This window comes from Gracilinanus agilis, chromosome 3 (assembly GCF_016433145.1).
Source record: "Gracilinanus agilis isolate LMUSP501 chromosome 3, AgileGrace, whole genome shotgun sequence".
Taxonomy (NCBI): domain Eukaryota; kingdom Metazoa; phylum Chordata; class Mammalia; order Didelphimorphia; family Didelphidae; genus Gracilinanus; species Gracilinanus agilis.
The window spans coordinates 639651381-639660944 of NC_058132.1; the positions used below are offsets into that span (position 1 = coordinate 639651381).

Consider the following 9564-nt stretch of genomic DNA (forward strand, 5'->3'; position numbering starts at 1 on the left):
GCCGGGCGCCGACGCGGGCCCCCGGTGGCCACGGCCAGCGCCAGCCGGGCTACGCGTGCAGACGTGGCCCCGAGCCCGGAAGCTGGGCTGCAGGTGAGCCCCGGGGCCGCCCCTCCCCCAGCCTGGGCCAGAGTGCATGGGGGCGGGGCCCATCCCTCCTGGGCCCTCTCATCCCCGCCCCTCCCCGGGCCCCTGGCTCCCGAGGTGGGAGGCTCCTTGGGGTTGCCCCTGTCAGGGACTGCCTGGGCAAAGCCCTGGAGGTGGGAGGTGGCTGGGGAGTGGCCCGGGCCCTGTTTGGGGCTCAGCGCCTGGAGGTGCTCCCACACCTTTTGGGGTCTCCCCGGGAGCCTTTACTGCAACTTCAGCCGCTGCCACTGCAGCACCCCGAGGGGGCGGGGCGGGTCACCATCATCACGTGGAAGAGGGTTCGAAGAGCTCCCCTGGGCACGCCTGAGCCACCTCCGAAGGCGGAGGGAGCCGGGCCGGACCCTGAACTCCGCAGACCTTGGACAGCGGGCAGATCTCCACAGAGCAGTGAGTGGGTGCCTGCTGGGTGCGCCAGCCCCGCCTCCGCCCAGAGCGTAGTGCCCGCCTCTTCCCCCATGTGGGGCGCCTTTTGGAGGGGCCCCCCAGGAGCAAGAGAGGGTACGACCGCAGGGCTTCCCGTCCCTGGTGTCCGGGCCCTGTGGCAGTGCCCGCGTGCCCACATGTTCATGCCCACGTGCCCACACCCGCTGCCCTCCGCGCTCCTTGGGGGGGCCCGGGGCGTCCGCAGGGCCGGGAGCAGGACGTGGGCAGGATCATGCAGGCGGTGGGCGAGTGCCTCGAGGCCCTCCCTGTGTGGCAGCGGCGCCAGGTCCTCCGCGTGGGCGTCTCGGGACAGATGCACGGGGTCATGTTCTGGAAGAGCGGCCAAGGTGAGGCCTCTCTGCTGACCCCCGCGCCAGCCACCCGCCCTCAGCCGGGGCGCCCCCACCCCAGGGGGGCCCGGCTCCGTGCTCGGGAGCGGCCCCCGGCGGCCCCTCGCCCACTGCCCGGCCTCGGCCCCCTCCCTCACGTGGACCTCTTTCAGCCGGCGCCTGGACCGAGAAGGGTGTCCTGGAGCCCCGAGACGTCAGCCGCCTCATCACGTGGCAGGATGGCCGCTGCAGCCCCGACTTCCTGGCCTCCCTCCCCCCGCCGCAGTCCCACCTGAGCGTGGCCACGGGCTTCGGCACGGCCTCCATCTTCTGGCTCCTGCGCCACAGGTGGGGGAGGGGGGGCCCTGGCGGGGGAGGGGGCTGCCTTCCAGTGCTCCCGGCTCTGTGTCCAGCGCCCGGCCCCCCTCCTGCCCCACAGCCCCGAGTTCCTGGAGTCCTACAGCGCGGCGGGCACCATCCAGGACTACCTGGTGGCTGCACTGTGCGGCCTGCAGAGGCCCCTCATGTCCGAGCACAACGCGGCCAGCTGGGGCTACTTCGACGTGGAGAGCAGAAGCTGGAACTCCTGCGTGTGAGTGTGGGCCCCTCCCCCGCCAGGGTGGGGGGGGGGCGCTTCGGAGGCGCCTCCCCGCTTGACCCGTCGCCCCGCCCTGTCCCCCAGCCTGGAGGAGGCCGGCTTCCCCACCCGGCTGCTCCCCGACGTGGCCGAGGCCGGCGCCGTGGCCGGGAGGACGTCCCACGAGTGGTTCGGCATCCCCGCGGGGGCGCAGGTCGGCGTGGCTCTGGGGGACCTGCAGTGCTCCGTGTTCTCCTGCATGGCCCGGAGGACAGACGCGGGTGAGCCGGGCTGGACCCTCCAGGCGTCGGTCACTGGGGCACTCTGGGGGGGGGACACCGTGGCCAGCCCCTGCCCAGCCCCCCCGCCCAGGCCTGATGGCGTCTCCTCTGGGCCTCAGTTCTCAACATCAGCACGTCTGTCCAGCTGGCAGCCTCCATGCCTCCAGGGTTCAAGCCTGCGGCACATCCGGACCCCGCGGCCCCTGTGGCCTACTTCCCGTACTTCGGGGGCACCTACCTGGGCGTGGCCGCGTCCCTCAATGGCGGTAACGTGCTGGCCACCTTCGTCGCCACGCTGGCCCGCTGGATGGCCGAGCTGGGTAGGGGAGCACATTCTGGGGGGCGGCTGCGGACGGAGGGGCTCGTGCCCGGCAGAGGGGTGCCGGCTCTTGTGTAAACAAGGGAAACCGAGGCCGAGCGCGGGCGGGGCTCTCGGCCAGCCTGCCCTCTCCGCGCTCTGGGGGCTTGGCAGAGGCGGGGGAGCCGGGTCGGCGCTCAGGCCGGCTCCGCTTTGCCTCCCGCCAGGGTCCGAGGCGCTGGAGACCCTCATCTACTCGCAGATGATCCGGGCGGCCCTGGCCCAGGCAGACACCGAGCTGACCATCAGCCCGACCCTCCTGGGGGAGCGGCACCTGCCCGGCGAGCTGGCGTCCGTGAGCGGCATCTCCCCCGCCCGCCTGTCCCTGGGCCACGTGACCAGGGGCCCTGTGCCGCGGCATCGTGGAGAACGTGCACGCCATGCTGCCGGGCCGGCGCCTCGCCGAGTGGGGCGTGGAGCGGCTGGTGGGCAGCGGCAGCGCCCTGGCCAGGAACGAGGTGCTGCGGCAGGAGGTGGAGCGGGCCTTCCCCCTGCCCGTGTGCTACGGCCGCGACGTGGACGCCGCCAGCGGGGCCGCCCTGGTCATGCTGCGGGAAGGCCCCGGGGAGGAGTGACGGCGCCCCGCATCGATCGCTTCGCTGCCAATCAAAGCCCGCTTTTATGAAAGGCTGAAATAGGAAGGGGGGGCCGGGCCAGCCCCCCGAAGGGCCCGCTGCCCGGCCTCGCACCTCGATCCCTCACGATGATTTTGGTGATTAAACGGCTCCTGGAGCCGCTGCCGTGGCCTCTCCGTGGCCTCCTTCCCTTCCCTCTCGGCGGCTCCGGCTCCTGGGGGGGGGCTGCGCCCAGCAGACAGGGGCCCCACAGCGCATCCCCTTGCCTGGGGCCAGAGCCGAGGCAGCCAGAATTCCAGGGGCCTTCTGGAAGGAGGTGGAAAGGGAGCCTGGACCCTGCGGGCGCCCCGGGGGAGGGAATGGAAGCAGCAGCCAGGACCGCCAGGAATGCTGTAGGTGGAGATTCCTGCCTAGGGAGGGTGCGGGAGGCCCCAGCTCCGGGCAGCTGCCCCTGACCGGCCCTGTGGACATCAGGGATGTGGTGTGGCCGGGCAGGCGCGAGGCCGTGTTGGTCGTGGACTCGCCGGCCTTCGGGGCAGAGGCTCTTGGGGGACGGGGGCCCTCCTGTCCTGGGTGCGGGCGCCTGCTCGGATCCCTTTGGCCTTCTCTCGGGCTGCCAACGGCCCTGGCCCTGGGGGTATCCTGTGCCCAGCCCCGCCAGGCTCTGCCACATCGCACTGTTTCTGGAGGCCCGTGGGGTGGGCTTGTGGAAGCATCACGGGGAAGGCTCGGCCCGTTGGGCCGGAGCCAGAGTGGGCTGGAGCTCCCTGGAGTGACGAGAGGCCGGAGGAGCCCCACCTGGGCCTCCCTCCTTCCCTTCTCACCGGGGCCTGACCGAAGCTTCTCCTCTAGCACCCTTGGCCGGGCCAGCCATCCCTGAAGCCCCCCCACGTGCACACATACTCCCAGGAGAGTGGGCCCGCCTAGAGGGAAGGGCACTGGGCATGTTGTGGGCATTCCCCAGGAGCAGATTGGGCTGGTGGGCACCGAGGGCACAGGGAGGAGACCCCGGAAAGGGGGGCACGCCTTGGCACCAGAGCAGTGCCATCTGAGCCCCGTAAACGAGGGGCTCTGCTCTGTGCCCGTCCTCATCAGTACCCTCCACCCCAGTTCTGGGCCTCTCCCTGCTCCGATCCATTCTCCGCAGGGCACCCAGGCCTTACCCAAAGTTAGACTGTTCCAGGCCCTTCCCAGGCCATCTTGCCTTGATGCCCCCCCGCCCCCCGCCCGTGTTTGGTCTGGGCCCCAGACAAAGAAGGAAGCAGCCGGCCCTCCCCCGGGGCCTTTGTTGCAAAGGGGAGATGAGGGTTAGGTCCTCACTAGCCAGGGAGGGAGGCCTCTGAAGGGCACCCCGGGGCGGGCGAGGGGACGAAGGCTGCGGACTTGGACCATCACCTCTGAGCTGTCTCTTGGCCTTCCGGTTTGTTCCAGGCGCTCTTGGAAGGGCCCAGCCCGATCTGCCAGGCAGCCCTGTAGCCATTCCTCCCCTTCCCCACCTCCAACCTCCAGGCCCACCTCCCAGAGCCCCTCTCGGCTTCGCAGACGGAGCTCAGCCTGGCCACCTGCCCGCTCCCTCAGTGGTGCCCGAGGTCCCCTGAAAGAGCCCAGCGCCTTTCGTCCTGGCACCCCCTTGGGCCTATGAGGTGCCCAGCACTCAGCAAGGGCTCTGTGAATGCTCATCAGGGCAGCCCTGGGCACACGGCTCTCAGGGGGCATCTCATACCCATCGTGGTCCCTGTGCTTACAGCCTCCACTTGGGACATCGTGTCTTGGGCAGGTGCCAGCCTAAGGGCCAGGGAGGGCAGGGGGCACCACGGCCCGTCGGGGGCTGCTGCCCTGGGTGCTGGGGAGCTGGCGGCCAGAGACTCCGCGTCCTAGCCTCCCCCTCCCTCCCCCACCATCTCTGCCAGCACGGTTTCGGGCTGGCTGCCCAAATCTTCCTCCCTTTATCTCTCCTTAGAGGCACGTCGGCTCTCCAGCGCCAGGATGTCTAGCCTCCGGGACGAGGGCTCTCTCCTCTCCCCTCTCCCCTCTTTCCTCCCTTGGCCCTGCCTTTGGAGTCAGATGGCCCCCTCGGGCTGCTCTTGTGCCACCCACGCGGCCCTGGGCAAGTCCCTTCTCCTGTTTGCGCCTCAGTGCCCTCATCCACAGAGTGGGAGGGAGGATGGCACCTGTTTCAGACACGAGATATGCCAGCCTCCCGCGGGTCAATACTGCCATTGTTCTCCTTCAGTCCCGTCACATCTGACTCTCCGTGACCCCGTTTGGGTTTTTCTTGCCGAAGATCCCGGAGCAGGGGGCCGTTCCCTTCTCCAGCCGCACTTAGAGACGAGGAAACTGAGGCGGGCAGGGCGGCCACCCAGCCAGAAGCATCTGAGGCTGGGTTAGGCCTCAGGAAGATGAGCTCTTCGGCCTGGAGCTCGGCCCGGCCTCCCGAAGCCCAGCTCCCCGTCTTCACTCTGCCCTCATTCACTGCAAGGGAGATGGCCGCTGCTGGCCCTCCGGCTGTGGGTCACGGGGCCCAAACGGGAGGACGGGCTGCTGCCCGCTGTGCCCTGTGCGGTCAAGGCAGGCCATCCGACGCTGGGGCCGGCGTGAGCCCCCGAGGGACTGTCCGGTGTGGGGACGTGGTAGGGGATCGGCCCTCCCGGGGACGGGTGGCCTGGCCAGGCCCCACGTGCCCCTCCCCGGAGGGTGGCCTCTGCACGCCCAGGACTCTCAAGAAGTCCAGGCAGCGTCGGTCTTTCCAGACAGGCGCTCCCCTCGGCTGCCTCTTGGGCCTCTTCAGCCTGCCTTGGCCCTGATGAGGCGGCTTCCCGGCGTGTGGCCGTTGCCCTTGCAGCAGCGGGGGGACAGCCGGGAAGCCCTGCGTTCAAGTCCAGCCTCTTACCTAGCCATGTGACCCCGGGCATCGCCTGCCGTTTCCTTGTCTCGGGATGAGCCGGAGAAGGAAATGGCGCAGTGCCCGGTGACCCGGCCGAGGCGCCTCAGACGGGGGCCACAGCGAGCTGCGACTTCCTCTCTGAGAGGTGCCCCATGTCGGCGGTGGCCCAGGTACCTCCTCGAGGGAAGGAGCCGCCTCAGCCGGGCCCTGAGGGACGGGCAATGGGCAGAGCCAGAGCACAGCTAGGAGCTACCCTCGCGGGGGGGCACAGAGAGGGGCCCAGGCAGGCAGCTGGGGAAAGCGGGAGGGCCTCGGCTCAGCCACTCCGGGGAGAAACGTTTGCAAAGTGCCCGCTGCGTGCCCAGCGTTGAGGACAAAAAAGCAGCCAAGGCAGGGCATCGCCCTCCAGGAGCAGCCAGGTGGGCAGTGCGGTGTCGGGCAAGGATAGAGGGAGCTACCAGTCGTTAGAGTCCGAGGGGAGCCCCCGGGCAGGCAGGGGGATGCCCAGAGCAGGGCTGGGAAGGGCCCCTGCCCTGATGAGCCTCGAGGGCGTGTGGATCTGGGTGGGGCTGGGGAGCCCCTGGAGCTTGGGGGTGTCCTCAGGCAGGCAGGCAGGCAGCTTGAGGGTCTGCACCGGGTGTGGCAGTGCCCAAGGAGGGAAGGGGGAGAGGCGGCAGGGCCCGGGCACCGTGTTGGATGTGGGAGGGGAAAAGGGGGGCTCTGTTGGCCCAGGAGCTGCAGGAAGGGGCCAGAGACAGGAGGATCAGCTGTGCGCCGGCTGGGGCTGCCCAGCTGGTCCAGGGCCTGTGATGGCGAGCAGGGAGAGGCGGGAGGGCAGCTTCACGCCCATCTCCTGCCCAGGGCGGCAGAAGGCAGAGCCTCGTGGGCAAACCACTGCCACCCTCTACCCGGGAGCCCCCGTGGAGCCGGCGCGGCCTGAGGCTTGCCCTGTGGGGGAGGCAAAGTGTGCTCTGGTGGGGTCCAGGAGGGGAGGGGGCCGGCCAGCTAAGCGATCCCCGGCAGGGCACGCCCCAAGGGACGCAGGAGGTACACGCTGGGCCGCCCAGGAGAGTGCTGCAGGGCCTGCCAGTGCTTAATAAATGCTGTTGGAGCCCCCTGTGGCTGGGCTCGGTCGAGGCGGGTCTCCGGGATGGAGACGGCACAGCCAGCTGTGTGACCCTGGCCGAGTCACTGCACCCCACTGCCTGGCAACACTTTCCTAGGATGGATTCTGGCACGAGAGGGAAGGGGAGAGAGAGCAGCCACCAGCCAGCCAGGCAGCCAGTGTTTTCCTGTGTCGGGCCCGTTCCGTAGGCCGGTGTCCCTCCCCGTGGTCAGCTCGTGCTGGTGCCCGGCCGGCCCCAGGCAGGCACGGAGGGTCGGCTCCCGGGTCCCTCACGTGGCACTGCCCGGCTGTGGGGTGCTTCTCCCTCCGGGCGGTCAGAGCCGCTTCCTTCTGACTCAGCAGCTAATGGGCCATTATCTGTCTCTTCTGAGCGCCGGGAGGGGCCGGGGAGGAGGCCAGCTCTCGTCCCCAGCAGCCTCGTCCCCTGGGCCTGGGCCGCCCCATATGAGGAAGGGGAGGGCGGGCCGGGCCCCGCTTCCTGGCCAAGCCCACCTCCCCGCGCAGTGGGGGCTCCACCTGGGCCCCTCCGTCCAGCCCTGCCTCGGTCCCGGGCAGGGGTCTCGCCCCCAGAAGAGGCTCCGGCAGGGCCCGGGGCCTCAGATGTCTGATGGGCCTAAATGCTTTGCGGGCCTTGAAAGCTTTCAGGGAGGGGCCCGGCTAAATGGAGCTGCTTGAAAAGGGGCAAAAGTGCTGGGAAAGAGCTCGGGGGGCCTCCTGGGGCCGCCGCCGCAGCTGCTCCCGGCCCAGCATCCTGCGGCCGCCCCCTCCCTCCGGCGGGGCGGGCAGTACTTAAGGCCGGCCACGGCCAGCTGCTGCCCCAGCTCCGCCCGGGAAGGAAGAGGGCTGTGGCACGGGCCGGCCGAGCGGCCGCACTCCTGCAGGTGGCTGCCAGGTGAGTCCGGCTCGGGCAGGCCCTCGAGGTGGCCGGTGGGGAAGGGCCTCGCACCGCTCTCGCCGGCATCCCTGGGACGAGGGCCCGGGGAGCGCCTTGGCCAGAACTCAAAGAGATCCGCTGGGAGATGGGAGGGGGCTTGGGATGGTGCCCCCCCCAGGTCCACAGCCCCGCTCCGCTCCCCAGGGGCCCAGGCCCAGGCCCACCTCCGATCTCGGGTGCCCCACCCAGGCCGGCCATCATGCTGACGTCACCCTCTAGCAGCGCCCCCTCCCTCGGGGCCTGGGCATCCGGGGCCCCTCCGCTCTACAGGAGCCCCGCTGTGGCCACCCAGGGCAGCCTGAACCCCCGGGGCCCAGAGGGGCGGCCAGCTCCGGCCTTCCCTTCGCCCGGGTGGCCAGTTCTGCAGTGCCAGACGAGCGAGTGCCCGTTGTTTGTGGAGATGGAGGAAGGGCAGGAGGGGCGCCCCTTCGGGGTAGAGCCATGAGGCCTGGGGGGAGGTGGGACGTCCCCGCCGGAGAGGCCCAGATCTAGGCGGGACGCTGGACCTCCCCCACCCGATCCCCCTCCTTTTGGGGAAGCCCCCCTCCTCCTCTATGATCTCCCAGGGCTCCGGCAGCACGGCTTCTGGGCCTGTCAGGGCTTGGGGAGAGAAGCTCTGCTTCCCGGGATCCACCGAGGCACGAGCCTCCCCGGGAGGGCGACTGCCCGCCGCTTTGGGAAGGAGCTGAGCCCCTGCAGGGGCTCCGAGGCCTTCTGTGGGGCCCCGTCGCCAGCCTCTGCCTCTGAACGATCCCAGCTTGCCAGCTCTGCCAGGCAGCGTCTGCCCGCAAACGCAGGGCTGCCAGGGAGGGGTCCAGTTGGGTGCTGCCGGCTGTGCCTGGGAGCCTTTTCCAGGGATGCTGCCTTGAGGGCCGTGCCTAGGAGGGTGCTGCTTGGGCTGGGGCCAGGACCTTGAGAGTGAACCTCAGCTCTGCCTCGAACCCCGGTTTCTCCCTCTGTGAAGCGAGGGCTTTGGAGCAGGGGGCCTCCGAGGACCCCCGTGGCTTTGCTTCCCCCCTGGCAAGTCACAGCAGCAGGTGTGAGAATGTGGGTGTTGGGGGTGGGCATTGGGGGACTGGAACTCAGGTCCTCTGGCCTACGGCAGCCCCATTTGGGAAGCTGCTTGTCTCCAGGAGGCTGAGAGCCTCCATCTGAGGCTCCATCCGGGGCGGCGCAAGGGCTGCCTCCACCGGGGTCTGGCAGGGTGGACATGAGGCTCCCCGGCTGAGCTCGGCCGGCCTCTGCTCGCCCAAGTGCAGCCTTTGGAGAGCAGAGCCGGGCCGTGTCCTCTTCCCCCTGCGGGGGAGTTTGGGAAGGCCAGCATTCCCTGGGCCTCTCGGGGTCTGCCCAGGGTGGGGGGCGGCCGTCTGCTTCTGGACCAGCTCTGTTCTAGGAGAGCTTGCTGTTCCGTGGAGGACCCCAGAGAGTGGCCACGTTTGCTCAGCCTGCGGGACCACGACTGGCACCCAGTGGACCACGGCGTGTAGGACGGCTGCCACGTGGTCTGAAGTCCCCGGGGCTGAGGAGGCCAGTGGGGTGACTCGGTTTACTCTAGAAACGCCCCCCGCCTAGATTCTGCCATGGGCACCTTGTCTCCTCCTCTGATGAATTGGGGTTCCTGGGGAGCACATCCTGCGTCCCCAGTGCCTAGCACTGTGCTGGCCTCAGACTGCTCCTTCGTAAAGCTCGTAGGTGGAGGGAGGGTCAAAGGAGGCAGCGAAATGGGCAAAATTCTCCCAGGCTCCTCCCGGCACTGATTTGTCCTGACTCGTCCTGGCACCTGCTCTGTGCCCGAGGCCAGCACAGAGGTGGCGGGTCTCTGGGCTGGGCACCCTCTTTAGTCTGGGCACGCTGGGAGCCCGTCGCCTCCTCGGGGAAGCTGGCAGAGGAGCGGGGATCCCCGGGACGGGCCCAGGAGCTGACCCTTGCC

General features: G+C 69.7%; 2 protein-coding genes across 2 annotated transcripts in view; one reads left to right on the forward strand and one right to left on the reverse strand.

The window, feature by feature from the left end:
* CTNS (cystinosin, lysosomal cystine transporter) overlaps positions 1 to 138 on the reverse strand; it is a 12385-nt gene extending 12247 nt beyond the window's left edge. Inside the window, exon 1 of the mRNA XM_044669482.1 lies at positions 10 to 138. Within this exon, the coding sequence (XP_044525417.1) occupies positions 10 to 138 (129 nt within the window). The remainder of the gene's footprint in view (positions 1 to 9) is intronic.
* Positions 139 to 541: 403 nt separating this feature from the next.
* On the forward strand, positions 542 to 2860 carry SHPK (sedoheptulokinase; the record flags this gene model as incomplete). The annotated part of the gene is given in 7 exon segments (XM_044669484.1): positions 542 to 917; positions 1073 to 1247; positions 1339 to 1491; positions 1582 to 1757; positions 1877 to 2077; positions 2283 to 2458; positions 2460 to 2860. Coding segments are annotated over 7 exon segments (1488 nt in total), but the record flags the coding sequence as incomplete, so codon positions are not given.
* Positions 2861 to 9564: the final 6704 nt, after the last annotated feature.